The sequence below is a fragment of the Fundulus heteroclitus genome, unplaced genomic scaffold (genome assembly GCF_011125445.2).
Source record: "Fundulus heteroclitus isolate FHET01 unplaced genomic scaffold, MU-UCD_Fhet_4.1 scaffold_730, whole genome shotgun sequence".
Classification (NCBI taxonomy): Eukaryota; Metazoa; Chordata; class Actinopteri; order Cyprinodontiformes; family Fundulidae; genus Fundulus; species Fundulus heteroclitus.
This window is the reverse complement of record NW_023397176.1, coordinates 39,939-58,645: the sequence shown is the minus strand read 5'-3', so window position 1 is coordinate 58,645 and position 18,707 is coordinate 39,939. Positions and strand designations below refer to the sequence as shown.

Here is an 18,707-nt window from a genome sequence, read left to right as displayed (position 1 = left end):
AATATATGTATATATATAATATATATGTATATTAATAATATGTATATATATGTATATATATGTATATGTATGTATATATGTTATATATAGTTATATATATATAGATGTATGTCTGTATATATGTATGTATACTGTCTATTATCTATATATATATATGTGTGTGTGTATCTATGTGTGTGTCTATATGTGTGTGTCTATCTCTGCTATACTGTATATATCTATATATATACTCTTTACTATGTGTGTTGTATATATTGTGTGTGTATATATGTGTGTGTGTGTATGTATATATATATATATATATATATATATATATATGTGTATGTATATATGTGTGTGTATATATATGTATATGTGTGTATATAAAAAAAAAACTAAATTCAGTTTTACTACCTATCTGATGGCTCAGTTTTACAGCTCTATTCCAAAATAGCCAACATGCAGTACGGTGGGTTGTTTTCCGAGCTTTAAAGTGGTTCCAAAGTGGAAGATGAACCCCAAAATATTTGCTTAATACCAATTCATGTCTTTTATCTCAATGTTTTCTTTAACTGATTAATTCTTTCAGTAACATTAATTCCAGTTTTCCTTGCTTCTCATTACAGCTTTCCACTTGTGCGAGACTTCTGCAGTTTGGAAATTTCCTTGTGCTACCAGTGCTACACACACTTCTATTCTCTATCAACACATTAAAGGCACCTTACATCAGAATCCCATCATTGACAAACCGCATCCCTGATTTGCATATTCGATTACAACAAAAAACCGTACACATACACACACACACACTTACTGACAGATATACACAGCATAAATTACTAGCATCCCTACAAATACAACTGTTGTATATTACAAATTTAGGGCATATTTTTCTGTCTGCTTTTTGGATAACATAACTTTCCTTCCAAGTCTTAGTCTTTCTGAAAGCTTCCCAGGATGCCACGCAGAGGTAGGCGCTCGGAGGCGGCCAAGAGGAGATGGAGGCGTCTGGACCAGGAGGATCTGCAATCCACCTCATCGGATTGCACCAAGGTAATATATAGATGATAGTAGAATACGAAAATAACGTTTCTTTTATGTACTTGGGGTAACCTTTTAGCAAAATTTGCTATTATGAATGTTGTGATGGAATTGTGTGTTTTTAGCCCGGGACGCCACCCACCACCTCACGGGTTTGGTCCCCCACACAGTCTCCACTGCTGAAGGTACAGCTATGATTTGTCCTTTTCAGCAACTTACTTGTCCATCATTTATGTTCTTTTCTCATTTGAGTTATTTTTGCTGTTAGATGTCCAGGCTGCTCGAGCCGCTTTCTCCTGACGAGGCAAGTACATGCACACTGCATTTAATTTATTTCCCAACATTAATGCTGTTTTTGATGTCAGGTATGTAGTTAATAAACAGGTATGTAGTTAAAAAAAAAAAAAAAATCCCTACATTTGTGCTTTTTACTTTGCCAAAGCTTCTAAGTTTCATCCTGTTGTCTGTGCTTCTCTAAACAGGCCGGGGGACGGGGCATCGTCATCGGGTGAAGCAGTGGCCGCGCTCCGATGTGACTGGGCTCAGTCACAAGTTGGTCCTCCCAGCTGAGGCTCCGGAGAAGAAGGTGGTTTTCCATTCTACTTTATCCACAAACATCACATTATCAATATAAGAACACAATCATTAATCCTTTTTTTTTTTTTGTTGTTCTTTTTTTAGTTTGCTCTGTTGGTTGGTGACTCCCATTTACGTGCTATCGTAGATGGCTTTGTCACCATGCCAGAGGGCAAGTTCTCCTTTGGGTTCCTTGCAACCCCCGGGGCCTCTGCGGCTCAGTTGAGGCGTGAGGTGCAGAAGGCAGTTCTACCCCGGACTCCCGAGGTAGTCTGTCTGTTAGCACCCAGCAACAACTTGACCGCCAGCAGGACACCAGAGGAGGCAGCTGTGGACTTTGACAACTTGCTGACCACCATCTGCAGCCGCTGGACTAATGTACGTTTAATTAAGACTGCATTTGTATATTGTCAACTAAATGTACATTAAATGCCATTTATGTGAAATTGTGTTAATTTTTTATTTTATCCTATTCTGTCTCTGGATTCAAAATGCAGGTGGTTGTTGTGGACTTTCCTCCACGTCTTGTTGTGGAGGAAAGTCTGCAGCTTCTGCTGCGACAGGCGTACCACCGGGTGGCTGTTAGGAGAAGTATGTGTTTTGCTGAGCTTTTCTTTACACTGAAACTACTGTTCATGTTGTTATGCTGAGGATTGATAGCATTTGGTATTAGTCTGAGGTGGGAAATCCTGGTTCACAAAGTAAAACATCTGTGCAGAGATTACTTCTAAGCATGTCCTGCTCCATGAAACAGAGAGGGACTAATGTTTAAACAGTGGTCTCTAACTGCAGTCCTCCAGGGCTGGTGTCCTGCAACTTTTACCTGGGTCTCTCCATCAACACACCTGACTCTTATAGGAGCTCATTAGCAGAGCTGGACTGCATGTTAATAATGTACAAAGGAATTAATTCACGTGTGTAAGACAACAGATGCATCTGAAAGCTGCAGAACAGCCCCCAATGATTTCAGTAGCAGACCACTGGTTAAAAATCACCTGCTTAAGTAAACAGCATGAAGGAAAACCAGACAGAGATTTAACTTTCTGATGCAACATTTACCCACCTCCATTTATTACGGTCATCATTTAAAGTTGTCATCTCACTGATAATGGTGTAACCAAAATATTCTGTTTCAAATACTGCGTTTCAGGCCTCCTATGTTTTGACGTTACCTACACATTAAAATTATGTTACGTTGGACTGACAGGAATTAAAAAATGACAACTTTGTTTTCTTTTTTCTCTCTCTCTCTGTTGAGGTGTTCGGTACCTTTCTGTCGCTGAATACTTCCCTCTGAGTCGTCTGGAGCTGTGGAGCAAGGATGGCGTATGTTAAACATATCACTATAAAAACGGTAATGAATGCTTACTGTAAATGTTTTCATGTGCTCATGTTTGATCGTCTGTGGCAGGTTCACCTGAGCGACAGTCCTGGGATGGAGGTTCTTGCCCAGTTGCTGTGGGTTGCCACCTACACGCAGCTGGAAGCAAGTGAACCGAAATCTCCAGCTCCTGTGATGGCCTCCCCTCCCCCGGTCAGAAGTTCCCCCCCTTCTAGGCTGGTGGTGGTCGGCGAGGTGGCTTCTCCACATCTTTCCAACCCCTTCGAATGGACACTCGTGGAAGGTGGCCAAAAGGTAATGACTTATTTATTTGATTTTAATCTTCCTCTTTAGCTTTTATATGCTTTAGCACATTTGTGCCTCTGAGTGATTTGTGGTTTCAAACATTCATGAAGCAGCAGGTCCAGGGTGATGTCAGTCCACACACCAGCAAGAGGATGGTTGACCAACAGGTCAGTACTGGCTAATCTTATACTAAATCCGTGTCTGCACTTAATTTACGCATTAATGTATCTTAAGCATTTTTTTTTAAAGGGAGACCTGCTGGACTCTTCCATTCCTCCAAATCCTGTGTGGTTCAGCCCGGCGTTGCTGGAGGAGATGGATCGGATCGTCCCCTCGTCTGGCTGTGACTTCCTGGAACCCACTTGTGCTCCGAAGGGGAAGAAGGTGTGTTTCTGATATAATTGTTTTCTCCTCCTAACACCTGGGATTATGCAGCAACCATGTTGTTGGTTCTAAAAGACAAACTGGAAGAGCAGCATTCATATATGATTGCAAAAAACATTTTTTTTTCTATGCTTACGGTTGTACTGAATGTTTTTTGTTTATTTTCGCTTTATGCAGATAGTACATTATAAGTTCTGTCAATGTTGAAATCTCTTTCAAAATTTAAGTTGAATGTTAAATGTTGATGGATGTTGTGGACATGTTTTAGACCGAGGGAGCGCTGCCTGACAAGACCAGGCCCGTCCATCACCAGCCAAGGAGAGAAGTCCCTCCGACCGAGGTAGGTGCTCCAGCTATGTCCTCTGCCTTCTCTCTGGAGGGGAGCAGCCAGTTACATTGCATGCACAGTCCCTGCTAATAAACACAAATGTTTCAACCCTGCCTGGCTCCTACAGTGTTTCTGATCATTATTAATAGTTGTAAAAATAATTAGTAAATTTTCAGTACCTAAATGTTATCAACCAAAAATTTATATACACCCTTTTTCTGATGTTCACACAGGACTGTGCGCTGGAACCTGCCGTTTGCGGTTCACCAGTCCGGTCTGTGAGGGCTACACATTCCCAGGCGGACAGGAAATATGGTATTTTTTCACGTAACCATCAGTGTGCATGCATGGCTCTGACCTTTTTGGCTTATCACAATGAGGGGTTGCAGTTTGACAAAGTGTTACTTGACAGAGTGCTTGAAAAAGGAGATGCACTGTATGTTGGTACAAAACAGCAGCTCATGTTGGATGGTACATTTACTGACGATCACTTGACAGTGGAAGAGATGCCCAGACAAGTGTTGACGGACAGGAACATCTACACTGTACACACAACAGGTATTAGAGTTGGTTATGTCTTCCGTCATAATGACAGCCCTCCAACATCGAGACGGTTGGGTTTGGATCTTGCCTCACAACTGGAGTGCCTGTCTGAAAATGTGACCCATGCTTTCCTTCTGGTCACCCCAGAGTTCATTGCAGTTTTCCGTGACGGAGACGGTAGGTTTGGAGTTTTCGATTCTCACTCACGGAATTCAGCAGGCCTCCCCCACCCCAACGGAACAGCAATAATGAAGACTTTTAGCAACTTGACGCTAATGGTCCAGCATCTTTACAAACTCTTTCAAAACCGCGGCCCCCGTGCTAGTTATGAGTTTGTCCCAGTCGGATTTGTCAATGATTGTGATGATGCCCCTCCTCCCATGTTGGACTCTGTGAATATTTCACCAGGACCCACAGAAGCAAGACCAGAGGTGCAAAAACCAGAAAGCACTTCTGACCAAGAGGAAATGCCACCTTGGCTTTGTGATGTAGCCAACACAGTAGAGGAAACCTTCCCAACAGTCCCAGATGTGACCAAAATGCCTAAAGCCAGGAGGCAAAAGGTAAAGCAAAGGATCCAAGCACAATTCAAACAAAGTACATCCAAAAAAGAAAGGTATGACACATATCCAACCTTCAACTTAACAAAACAACAAGCCTTGAAAAAAAGAGATTTCCGGCAACAAGACCACAGGAAGGACCAGATCACCAGCAAATACAAGACTGACCCTGCCTTTCGTTTGAGACAAATTAATTACGTAAAGGAAAGATACAGGACTGATCGCGCCTTCAGAACAAGACAGAAAATGTACATAGGGAGCCATCTAAGAGCAAAATACAACAAGGATCCTTCCTACCGAAGCCAAAAAAGAGAATATATCAGGGCACGTTACAGCAACAATCCCACCTACCGCGCCCGACACAACAAATACGTGACAGAACACTATAGCAACAATCCCGCCTACCGAAGCCGACAGAAAAAATATGTGACACAACACTACAGCAACAATCCCGCCTACCGAAGCCGACAGAAAAAATATGTGACACAACACTACAGCAACAATCCCGCCTACCGAAGCCGACAGAAAAAATATGTGACACAACACTACAGCAACAATCCCGCCTACCGAAGCCGACAGAAAAAATATATCAAGTTAAGATATGAAGATCCCAACTTCAGAGCCAGACACAAAAGACTCATGAGGAAGTATATGAGCGAAAAGTATCGCACCAAGTTAGCATTCAGGGTTCAACATATTAAAAAATGTACCATCAACAAGAAACTAAAGCTGTCAAAGGAAGCGCTTTCCAACCATTGGAAATTGCGGTGTGCTCTGCGAATTCGTAGGAAATACAGGAGGAACTTTGGCAACCACCAGGAAGCTCCAAAGCCTCAGATCAGCCCAGAAATGAACGCAGCAATAAAGAAATTCCAGGACAGAATTCGCCATGGACCCACATACGTCTGCACGGTGTGCCACAGAGCTCTCTTCCCAGGTCAAGTGAAACATTGTAACAGGGGTAAGTATAAAAAGAACATGAGAGTGGTGGCTGAGTGCTTAACGGGTACTTATGTACACGTCTGTGGATCTGCATGCTCTGCCCCATGTTCTGTACCTGAGGACAGGATGCAGGAATGGATCTGCTACACATGTGACAACCACCTATTTAGAGGAGGGATGCCACCAATCGCCGCTGCAAATGGCTTGCATCTGTCACCCATTCCCCCGGAGCTTGCTGGGCTGAATGTGCTGGAAAGGCAGCTAATATCCAAAATTATCCCATTTGCAAAGATCGTTTCTTTGCCAAAAGGACAGCAAAAAGCAGTACATGGAGCTGTTGTATGTGTTCCTTCTGAGATGGAAACAACTGTCAACAGTCTCCCACGGCCCAGCACAGAAGCCCAGCTCTTACAGGTCAAGCTGAAGAGAAAAATAAAATTCAAAGGACATCAGTACTTCTACACCGTCAACATGAAGAATGTGCTGGCTGGTCTGGCCACACTTAAACGGACCCATCCCGATTACAGGGATGTTACTGTAAACGAAAGTGCTGCCTTTGATTTTCAAGAGGATGAGCCAACCGAGGAGTCTATCCCTGAATCTGACCATGATTCGGATGTGGCAACGGAACAACAACCTGAGCACATAGGGGAAGAGCATCAGGCTCTTCGGCCTGGTTTAGTCTTGGACACCTGTATGCAGCCCCCCGACCTGGCACAGGAAGTCCTTTCTTATGGAGATGGTATTTTCAGCATCGCTCCTGCCCAAGGAAACAAACCTGTTTCCTTCTTCGGTGTTCCCAGGCTTGAATCCATGGCTTACCCTGTGCAATTCCCCACTGGAAGAAACACCTTGGATGAAGCCAGGCGAGTCAAGCTGTCTCCGAGTATGTATTTCAATGTACGTCTTTTCTCGGTAGACACTAGGTTTGCGGCAGACCAGAGCTATCTTTTCTTTGCTCAGTTTGTCACTGAGACCCACATGGCCAACAACAGCATGTCTATCCAAACACGGAAAGGGAAACCGACGACCAAAGATGGACGGAACATTTCCAGTAAAATGCTCCAGGATAAAGAAGAGGTGGAAACGCTAATCCAGAATAAAGAGGCCACCCGTTTCATGCAACCGTTACGAGGCACTCCAGCTTATTGGGAAAAAGGCCTCCGTGATTTGCATGCCATGGTTCGGCAGCTTGGAAAACCTACCTTCTTTGTGACCTTCTCCGCGGCTGAAATGAGATGGCCAGAGTTCATTGAGGCCATCAAAGCTCAGCATGGAGAACAGGTAGCGTTTTCAGATCTTGACTGGAATGCAAAGTGCGATATTCTTAGAAGCAATCCGGTCACTGTCATGCGCATGTTTGAGAAGAGAGTGGACGCGCTTTTCACAGACCTCATTCTTTCCCCAGCACAGCCTCTTGGACCTGTTGAGGATTACTTTTATCGTGTGGAGTTTCAGGCAAGGGGTTCACCTCATATACATGCAGTGATCTGGATTAACGATGCACCCGAGATGGAAGACCCGGCATGTTGCGATGGAGTCATAAATTTCATCGACCGCTACATTTGCTGTCAACTGCCCGATGAAACCGCAGACCCCGAGCTCCATAAAATTGTCAAGGAGGTTCAGATGCACAGCAGAAAGCATTCGAAATCGTGCAAGAAAGGAAACGTCGAATGCCGATTTGGATTCCCCAAACTACCGATGGAAAGAACCACGATCACTGTCCCTCAGTTCGATTTGGATTTGGAAGATGACGTGAAAAAAGCTGAGCAAGTAAAGGAAAAGAAAGGTCGGAAGAAGTCCAAAAAATCCAGATCCAGAATCATCTCTACACTACAAACGGTGGCTAAGAAGAAGCTGAAGCCTGTAAGGGATTTACTTATGGACGAAAAATCATCTTTCAAGGATTTGTCGGAGCTACTCCAGGCTTGTAACATGACCAGGCAGGAATACAGGTACTATGTTGACGCTCTCACTTCTGGGATGGTGGTAATGATGAAGCGGGACCCCAGGGACACTTGGGTAAACGGTTACAACCCAGTTCTCCTCCGTGCGTGGAATGCCAACATGGACATTCAGTATGTGCTTGATGAGTACAGCTGCATCGAGTACATGATGTCCTACATAGCCAAGCCAGAGCATGAAATGGCACAGTACCTCAAGTCTGTCGTTGAGGATCTGAAGAAGTCCAATGTCAACCAGCAGGATGAGATGAAGAAGATCATGCAGGCTTATTCAAAACAACGAGAGGTCAGTGCTCAGGAGTCTGTAGCACGCACCTGCAGTCTACCTCTTAAGAAGTCGTCACGTAGTGTCATTTTCATTCAAACGGGTGAAGACGCTGTGAAAATGAGTCTTCCAATGAGCAGACTCATGAACATGGGCCCAGATGAGGAGGATATCTGGATGAAAGGATTGCCAGACAAATACGTCAACAGACCTCAAAATGTGGAATTTGAAGACGTGTTTGGCTGTATTTGTCTCTGAATACAGGGTCCTGTATGGTAGGCAAATTGAAGGACCCAATGCAATCCCTCTCTTAAACGAAGCCGGATACATCCAGAAGAGAACAGTGGGAAAGCCAGCCGTCATTAGATTCACTCGTTTCTCCGAAAAGAAACAGCCGGAAAAATTTTACAGGCGGCTCCTGAAGTTGTACTTGCCACACAGGAGCGACGAGGATCTCAAAAGTCAGGAACACCCATCTTATGAAACCTTCTACAACAATGGACGTCACCGTAGGTGGAGTGTCAAACAATGGGTAGACTTTAATCGGAAGAGGTATGAAGGACAAGGGAAAAAAATCGACAAGATCATGGAAAAAATGAAAAAGCAAGGACCAGTTCGGAATGCTTGGAACACTTTTGCGCCCGAGGTTGAAGTCGAGCGTTTGGAATGTGTTGCGCAGCGGCCAGTGGTGGAACAAGACGAAGAGCAGGACCCGGTTCCCGAATACCAAATGGATGTAACCCTGCCGGCGATTGAAGTACCTAAACTGAGCCCTGACTTTGTGCGACAAATGTTCCGCAGTTTAAACCAGACTCAGTCATCCATATTCTATGCCATTCGTCATTGGTGCCTGCAGCGTGTCTGGGGTCAGAACCCAGAACCCTTCTTTTACTTCTTGACGGGAGGAGCCGGGTGTGGTAAATCGCATGTCATCAAATGCGTTTACCAGGAGGCAACTAAGCTTTTGCGTCAGCTTCCTAGATTGCGGGATGTCGGTGACATGTCTCAGCCCACTGTGCTCCTCACCGCTTTCACTGGGACTGCGGCGTACAACATTTCAGGCAAGACTTTGCATTCCATCTTGAAGCTCCCCAAAAGCTTGAAGCCACCTTATAAGGGACTTGGAAATGCCCTGGATGAGGTCAGAGCAGTTCTTTCCAATGTGGAGATCTTGATTATTGATGAAATCTCCATGGTTTCTAAAGAACTATTGGCATATGTTCACTGGAGATTTCAGCAGATCAAAGGGAACACAAGGCCGTTTGGTGGGGTCTGTGTTCTTGCGGTGGGAGACTTTCACCAACTGCCCCCCTTGGGAGCTTCAAGACCTCTTTGTGTCATGGAGGATGGTGTACTTGATCTCTGGAATGAGAATTTCTGCCTAGTAAGTCTAACCGAAATCATGCGGCAGAAGGATGACAAAGTCTTTGCTGAGCTGCTTAACCGGCTTCGCGTCAAAAGGAAAGCTGATGATCTCAGTGAAGAGGACAGAGCTTTGCTGACGCGGTGTGTTGCAGATCCCAAGGATTGTCCCTTGGATGTGTTGCACATATTTGCAACCAACAAACAGGTGGACGCACACAACGCTGCGGTGGTTGCCTCTTTAGGTACAGCGATTGTGGACGTTCACGCAGAGGACTACAGGAGAGAAACCAAAACAGGAAACATGGTTAGTTTGGGCAGTTGCGTTAGGGGCAAAAGTCGAGATTTGCGCGACCACATACAAGCTGGATTGGGTATTAGAGTTATGATAACGAGGAACCTGGATGTAGAGGATGGCCTGGTGAATGGAACCTTTGGAACAATAGCCGACATCGTTACGGACACCATAGACGGAACGGTAACTGTGAAACTGATCGGACTGAGACTGGACAATTCCACGGCTGGACGGACCAAAAGGATGCGTGGTAAACCTGACGACTTGGTATACGTTGAGAGATTCAAGGAGCAAAGCAGCATAAAAGGAGTGGTGCGACGGCAGTTTCCACTTAAATTGGCCTTTGGGTGTACGGCACACAAAGTACAGGGGATGACCATGCAGTCGGCAGTTGTTTCTTTAAAACGTATCTTTGAACCTGGCATGGCTTATGTGGCATTAAGCCGTACCACTTCTTTGGAAGGGCTTAAAATCATCGACTTTGATGAGAAGAAGATCTACGCTGATGAAAGTATCACAGCAGCTATGGATACGATGAGGCGAGCATCGTTCTTGAACACCAGCCCCCTGCTGCATTTCCCATCAAGTCCTCAGCACACTACATTGAAAATCGTCCACCACAATGTCGAAGGTCTTGTGTGTCACTATGAGGACATGAAGCACCATCATGAACTGGGATTGGCCGATATTCTGTGTCTTACGGAAAGTCATTTGTTTGGATCTTCTTGTCCAGCTTCTTTGCATATGGAGGGTTATTGTTTGTTTGCGCGCAACAGACATGTCTCCTACTCTAGCAGAGCTGACATTGCTACCAAGGAAGGGGGGGGAGTAGCAACTTACTGCAGGAGCATTCTCCAACCTGAAGAACGGAGATACTTTCACAATGTTACAGATCTTGAGTACAATGTGATTAGATTGGACGCTCCGATATCCGTCCTTGTTGCTACAGTTTACAGGCCACCCAGTTATGATCTTGCCAGCTTCCTGAAAAACATTCACAGCTTCTTAGATGGTCTTAATTATTTTGATATTCAGCCGGTTGTTGTATTGGGAGACTTCAATGAGGATCTTCTCTCTCCGGGAAGAAAAGCAATCAAGGAGTTGTTTGAAATCAAAGGGTTCACCCAGCTCATCTCGGATCCAACAACGGAAAAGCGCACCCTGATTGATCACATTTACATATCTCGCCCAGAATATTGTGTCCAGTCAGGTGTGTTGCAGACGTATTACAGTTACCACAACCCGGTATACTGTATTTTGTCTTCTTTCTCAGCTGCTGCCTCTCCTTGACTTTGTGAAGTGGAAAATGTGATTGGGCAGGACTATGTTGCTTTGTTCTTGATTTAATAGTCCCCAATCACATAGCACAGTTGACTGTTAAGGCCCTCTTAATAGTTTGAGTCTAACCATGAGCCTGCACTTGTGCAACTTTTTGCTGAGCAATGACTGCTCTCAATATGTTTTATGGCACAATTTGTTTCTCTTTCTTAGCAGTGCTCCCATTAGACTTTCCTTTGGTGGTGGTTGTTGTTGTTGTTGTTGATGAGCCACTACTTGTACAGAGCTATGCAGAGCACCGTGTTCCAGAATGGCCATTTTCCGCTCCGTTTATTATCTGGGAATGTGTATTTATTTCTCCTCTCCGGAGTCTTCTCATCTTATGTCTGCTGCAGAATCTTCTCCTATCTCTGCTGCAGACTTTTCTCCTATCTCTGCTGCAGACTTTTCTCCTCATCTCTGCTGCAGACTTTTCTTCTATCTCTGCTGCAGACTTTTCTCCTCATCTCTGCTGCAGATTTCTCTCCTATCTCCTGCAAACTTTTCCCCTTCATTTCTGCTGCAGACTTTTCTCTATCTCTGCTGCAGACTTCTCTCCTATCTCTGCTGCAGACTTTTCTCCTCATTTCTGCTGCAGACTTTTCTCCTATCTCTGCTGCAGACTTTTTCCTCATCTCTGCTGCAGACTTTTCTCCTATCTCTGCTGCAGACTTTTTTCCTCATCTCTGCTGCAGACTTTTCTCCTCCTATCTGCTTTCTCTACTTTCCGCCCTGTGCATGCTTCAGCCTCTTCTCCCTGTCTCTTTTTTTCCCCAAGTGTTAGTCTCTTTTGCAGGTTGCGCAAGGTGAAACGCATAGGTTGGTGCTTGGTGAACGTGAAGATTAACCTGGTAGACCTGGAAGGCAACCCACCATTTGCAGCAAGGTATCCAAATTACACATGGCAAAACCTAACAAATATTTTATTACAATTTTTCCATCACACTCTCATTCTGCCATTTCAACAGTCTCATGATTGTGTTTTTAGGTCATGTTGGATGCTGAGGTCTATCAGGAGGAGTTCTTTGTCAACATTTAAAGCTTTTGAGTAGGTATATACTTAAAATGTATGTAGCTAAAATCTGTAGGATGCTTGTGTTAAAATCTCAAAGGCTTTCTTGTATATCATGGTTTCTGTTAGAATTTGCACTGGACTGAGTTTGCCGTGGACTAAAGGAGAGACCAGATTGCCCTGTGACTGGCCGTAGTCTTCAGTTGGGCTTGCCAACCCACGGTGTAGACAAGAAGGTACCTTTGTATTCCGTTAAAATCACAAATGTCATTAAGGACATAAAAGGCCTTAAGTAAGCTTTTGTATTTTGTTTGTTATTTCAGATTGACCATCCCATTGAATCCTGTGTGGTTTAGCCCAAAGTTGCTGAAAGAAGTGGACCTGATCGTTCCTGCCTCTGGCTGTGTCACTCCGCTACCTACATCTTCTCCAAGGGGGAAGAAGGTATTCATTATATTTATGTAGATTTTCTGGATGATCATTTCAATTTCATGTCCCACAGATGGTTTAACAAACATTTCATTGCAATTTTGACTTTTATTACAAAGCTAGTGCGAGACGTTGTTCAGTACCCAATCCCTCCAAGCACAGAGGATGGTTGACCAAGAGTTATGTTTAAATTAGTTTCTCAGCTAAACATTGTGTGTCAATATATGGAGTAAGCCATTCTAAGCATTACTTTGTGTTAAAGGGAGACCTGCTGGACCTCTCCATCCCATCCCACACAGATTTTATAAATAGTGGTACTTTATACTTTGCACAAAATTAAAAGTTGCCATTTGAATTTTTATTTATTTTTTAACGTGAATTTAGCTCTGACAGAGATCACCTGCCAAGGACAGTGCTCCCCAAGATGGATGTTGAAGCCTTTTCTCACCCTTTTCCTTGTCCATCTTTTTTATATAGTAAAGCTTTCTTTTACAAACTAAAGGGTTTTTATGTTTGGGTTTTTAGAAAAAGGTGAAGTATTTTAAGGCTGGTTCTGCAAGAAGTCTCTGAAAGGTTTAATACAATTACTTGTTGTGACTTAGTGTGTTAAATGAACTGTGATGAACATTCAAACAGTGCAACATAGATTTATCATCTTATTACTTCATGGACGGAGAACTTTCAACTGTCAGACATTGTAAGATAAGACAGACATGGGAGAAATTTGGTTAACAATTACAGAGAAACTGCTGCTGATAACGACAAACTTTATAGATTTCTCCTTTTTAATATAGGAGTTATGGAAGATCTAATAATTACAGTGCAGGAGGTTAAGCTAAGAACACAATAATTTTGAGCTGGAATATCTGGATATGAAAGTGATTGAAGAGGGTAAAAGACACAAGATTGAGAGTCTTGATAAGAACACTACTTACATCCTTGTTTCTGTTCCTCAACAGTAAACAAGGCCTGGTGTCTGCCAACCACCTTCAGAGGACTGAACACTCATAACATCCAACTAAATCGTTTTGTCCAAGCAGAGGAACAAGAAAAGAAGAAGTTTGGGAGGAACACGCTAGAGCACACACACCAAGATCTACAGTTCTTGCAATCTTTTGGCTTTGTTATATAGAGAGCCAGGATCTGATGAGTATCACAGATCCATAAATTACTCGGTAAGGATAATTTTTAGATTCAATACGGGGTTTCATCTCGCTCAGATTGGCCCAGAGCGGGATTACCCTTGACTGGGCTGCATCGGTTTTTTACCATTTCTTACGAGGTGGCGTTTTTCTGGTGGAGGCCCAGCCCGCCCTGTGATGCCCCATACTGGTACTCTTGGATTTGTAAGGTTTGAAAGTGATGGATATTTGTCCATGGGAATGGGAAGTGGAGGACCAAGTAGGAGGTTTCTTGGGGTGGAGGTAGAGTAGACGGATTTGACCTTGGTTACTGAACAGTCTTAGCCTACCTAGTCTAATGTAAATTTAAAATAATGTGCGCATAGGAACCTAAAACAGGCCTAGCTCAAATAGTTGAACCCTAAATTGTAGATAAAATGCTTGGACTGTGGACTGTGTGTAAGGTTATGTATTTTGTTTATTTCAAATTGGCCATTTGGTTTTAGAAGATACAACAGCTGCCCCCATACAGGACACAGAAAACAATGACGTGTAAATGGCATCGCCTGTAAGACACACCTTATCTGTTTCTTACAGGAGATGCCCATTACACATGACCTCAAATGTATTTTAGTTCACTTTGTTTGGTCTCTCATTGTCCGAGAGCATGTTGTACTTGTACTTTCATCAATTATTGGCTGTTTGAAGTTAGTTCTGTTTTTTTAGTTAATAAATGTGTTCATCGTCAATATACTAATGTCTGTTTATTTGTATACATGACAATGGTGACTAATACATGGTTTAACGTGACTGCATTAACATTAGCTGTACAGTTTTCTTTATGGTGAACTTAAAATATGTCTTGATATATTGGAAATATTTAATGAAAAAAATTTCAGGTCATATAAATGTAGAGCACAGAAGTTGACCTAAAATTTCTGGAGATAAATCATTGCTCCCAAGAAGTATATCTAAAATATTAATCGTGCATAGTTTTTCCCAGTCATTTCAGAAAGTTAAGTGAAACTCAGATGTGGAATCATTACACACAGTGATATATTTTAAGCCTCTTTTGCAAATGTCATAATTATGGAGAATAGTGCTGACTGTATGGATGTCCAGAGGACAGTCATGGACACCCTTCATAGGTATATATTTCATAAAAGATCATTCTGAAGAAACTGGTTGTTGTCTGTACAGGCATGTTAAAGAAAGTTGAGTAAAAGGGAAAACATTTAGTGTTAAACAGTGCACCAGCAACAGGATTGCCAAGAAGAATCTGTTCAATCCTTTGGGGAAAGCTTTCCCAAGGAGAAGACTTAAGACGGAGTTGGTGGATCAAGAGCACCTACGTACAAACATGTACCAGGTATGGACTTAAAATATGGAATACTCTGTGTCAGGACACTTCCAAACCAGACTCAATTTCAGAAATGCCTTTTTGGGACTAAAGACAAAAAAATCTGAGCTGTTGACCTGTGATCCACAGTACTGCATTGCAAAAAATGCATTAATTATATATGGAAAACGGATGCTAAATTGTAGGAAAAGCAAAAGGAAAGCAACATTAAAAACGAAAAACAACAAACGTACCAAACATAAAAAGCAGTGCAAGTATTTAATTAAACTAGGAGATTATTTCACAAGTGCACATTGATGGAAAAAGGCTTCTTTTAAAAATGTTGCCAACTTTTAAACAGTGCTTGTAAAGGCTTTCATTCTGAGGCTCCACAATTCAACTGCAATGCACAGGAGAGCCTCCCAAGCAGAATAAGACAGCAAACATTGAAATGTAAACATAAGCTTGTTGCTTGCTAAGTATGTGATTGCTACATCTTCCAGAACGTGTAGATTTTGTCTGTCACGTGAACATGTTTAAATCTTACGTTGAGCACACCTTCTTGTCATGTGTCACCCTTACCCCTTTGAATCTATTGCGGAACTGTCCAGTGCTGAAATGGCTGCAGACTGTCCTGTCTGGGCTCAGTGCCTAATCCAAGGAGCCTCTTAGGAGCACTGATGAAGGAGATAGGGTCCTGTGTTAAGTGTTGACTCATGGCAATTGGTTAAATACTAAAATATTGGAAAATATTGGGATATTTGTCTCAACGTCCACAGTGACAGCGCTCTGATGCGATTAGTTTGTTAAGTGCCTGATGTGCCTTTACAGACAACAGTTTGGATAGAGTACATACACATTTTGCCTTCCTGCACACAACTCTTTTTTTTCAAACACTTGTATCAAACCTCTGATTCGCAAAGGTAACTCTTACGGTTAGGACGGTACGCACCACGTGGCAGGCGCCTTGCTAAATTTCTTCAGAAATTTTCTAGTTAGGCGCCTGCCATAGCATTTGCAATGAGGAGGCAGTGCTGTGCTTCGCACAGCACTGCCTCCCATGCAAATGCATGGAGGCACCTATTACTATTCACCTCTAAACGGACTCTTTATTAGGCGCCTGCCATAGCATTTGCAATGAGGAGGCAGTGCTGTGCGAAGCACAGCACTGCCTCCCATGCAAATGCATGGAGGCACCTATTACTATTCACCTCTAAACGGACTCTTTATTATTCTTTATTTTTCTTCCTTCACGATTAATACGGCCCAAAACTTAGCGTGCACCCCCAAAATATAGGCATCAAAACCTGTGTCTCGATCTCGAGATGTGTGCTACTACTTTGATTGGGATTTCGAGTTACCATGGCAACAAAATTAGCGAAAAACCAACCCCCAAAAAACCCATGATAATCAATGGAGTCGGGTAGAAAGAAAGCCTCAAAAAAGCCTCAAAATGACCATTTTCAAAGCTGTACTGTGTCGCCATGCTTTCACCTATGAACACCGTTTAACTTCCAGTTTGTAGATATATCTGTGACCTACTCAGAAGTGAAAACGGGATGTGGATATCTTTTATCGTCTCTTCACAGTTACTCCTCAAAGCTCATGTCCAAAAATCAGCGAAATCATCGTTTACAATGAAAGTCAATGACGGAATTCTCCAACTGCTAGAGTGGGCCACTCTAGCTTTTTTAAAGATTTCAAAACTCCGAACAACTTGACCTTACTCGCTCAATTTTCACTCTACGTAGACAAATTATACATCAAAACGTAGGTATTTTTGTCAGGATTCGGGAAATGTAACCCTCATTGGTGTGGCATTTATAGATTTTTCGCAAATCACCTCAGAGCGACACAAACCCGAAACCTCCCCCATTCATTTCCTATGGAGCGGTTTTGAAAAATGACGTCTAAAAATCCAAAACATCACATGTTTTCGCATCGTCGCTACTCCTAAACCGTTTTATGTACAGACATGAGACTTTCACACATGAATGTCCCAACCCTTGTGGCACTCACAAAAAAGGAATTTTGTGGATAACTGTTACGGTTTTTCCACAGGAAAGATTTGTTCGGGAGTAGCGAATGTGCAAAATCCTGAAATCGCTTTGGAGCTGCATTTTCCCACATCATCCACTTTTTTACATCGTCGCTGTGCCTACACCGATTTTATTAAAAATATGAAAATGAGCTACAAGTTCATCAAAAGCCTGCTGATACTCACAGTGAAAGAATTATTTTGATATCTCTTATGCTTTTTTAGCCAGAGCGATTTGTTCGGGATCATTTTCAGAGGATTTCTGAAATTTAATAAAAATGTCCTTTAGATCATAATTTTTTACGCCTTTATTAAACTTTTTCAAGCAAAAACCAATAGCAAGTCTTCTTCCCCTATCCTTTACGAAATAAACACAGAAAAAATTACGTCTCTACCATTTACGGTTCCGGAGAAATCGTGCGTTGTTCGAGGCAAAGTTCTCCATTATAATCCAATGGGACTTATTGTGACCAAAGTGTCTGCACTTTGGCCGCTGCAGGTGTGTGAGTGAGTTTCCATGACGACGGAACTCTGAGGGCCAGAGCTAGACGCTCCATTGAGATACAATGGCAACTTTCATCGCTCACTGCAGTGGCTGTGATTAATGTAGAAATCTGAAATTCGCACAGTCACTTCCTCTTAATATTTTAAAATTTTCATGTGACTTTCAGCCATGTGTCAGTTTTCTGTGCCATTTTGGATCAAACCACTTATGTTTCCAATAATGCATGCCCATATATGGCGCTACAGTGTAGCACAGATGGAAAGTGCAGGCTTTGCATGCAGGAGGTCGTGGGATCGATTCCCGGTATGGAAAACTTGGAGTTTTGTATTATAATCCTCACAGTGTGAATATCAAAACATGTGTGCTGATCCCATGAAGTATTTTTTGTACCACCAGCCATTTTGAGTTACCATGGCAACGTTATAAATGACGTTTTTTCTCCCTATTTGAGGCACATCCCAGTACAGGATTTGGACCAAACTGAGAGAGTACACTCACCCAGTGATACCATACACAACCATGTTAGCGGCTAACGGTTAGCATGTTGCTAACCGGAATTAGCTCTAGGAAGCCTGTACAAACTTCTGCTTGACAGATTTGGTGAATTTTAGGATTTTCTCCCTTTTTAGGCACTTCTCAGTACAGGATTTCAACCAAACTAACAGAGTAACATCACCCGGTGATACTGAACACAGCCATGCTAGCGGCTAACCGTTAGCATGTTGCTAACCGGAAATAGCTTTAGGAAGGTCCTACCAACAGCTGCTTAGCCAGAGTTCTTCAACCTTTACAGACAGAGAGGGCTGTAGCTGTCAGTGAGTCTCCATGACAACGCTGCTAGCAAGAGGCTCCTAGGAGGTCCATTGACTTAACATGGCACCTTTCAACAGCCTCTGCGAGGGCTGTGAAGACCGTAGGAACCTGAAATTCGCAGTGTTACTTCCTGTTGCTATTTCTGACGGTACGGTACGCACCAAGTGGCAGGCGCCTTGCTAAATTTCTTCAGAAATTTTTCTAGTTATTCTTTACTTATTCTTCCTTCACGATTAATGCGGCCCGAACCGTAGCGTGCACCCC

The 18,707-nt window shown here is 42.9% G+C and overlaps 1 protein-coding gene and 1 long non-coding RNA gene across 4 annotated transcripts; both read left to right on the top strand.

The window, feature by feature from the left end:
* Positions 1–381: 381 nt before the first annotated feature.
* Positions 382–1,330, top strand: LOC118561834. Its single transcript, XR_004930305.1, has 3 exons — positions 382–1,032; positions 1,146–1,205; positions 1,289–1,330. It is a non-coding gene; the product is annotated as an uncharacterized LOC118561834 (long non-coding RNA).
* A 164-nt stretch (positions 1,331–1,494) lies between these two features.
* Positions 1,495–12,642, top strand: LOC118561833. 3 transcript variants are annotated; one of them, XM_036134070.1, is made up of 12 exons: positions 1,495–1,606; positions 1,702–1,974; positions 2,094–2,187; positions 2,855–2,922; positions 3,008–3,232; positions 3,337–3,390; positions 3,473–3,607; positions 3,876–3,947; positions 4,169–12,072; positions 12,175–12,234; positions 12,328–12,434; positions 12,522–12,642. In XM_036134070.1, the coding sequence occupies exons 2-9, from the start codon at positions 1,759–1,761 to the stop codon at positions 8,468–8,470; spliced, it is 5,166 nt and encodes a 1,721-aa protein (XP_035989963.1). In that variant the 5' UTR covers positions 1,495–1,606; positions 1,702–1,758; the 3' UTR covers positions 8,471–12,072; positions 12,175–12,234; positions 12,328–12,434; positions 12,522–12,642. The 3 variants fall into 3 exon arrangements, with proteins under 3 accessions (XP_035989963.1, XP_035989961.1, XP_035989962.1); XM_036134068.1 differs by having other exon boundaries at positions 3,334–3,390; XM_036134069.1 differs by having other exon boundaries at positions 3,334–3,390; positions 12,175–12,238.
* The last annotated feature ends 6,065 nt before the right edge of the window (positions 12,643–18,707 follow it).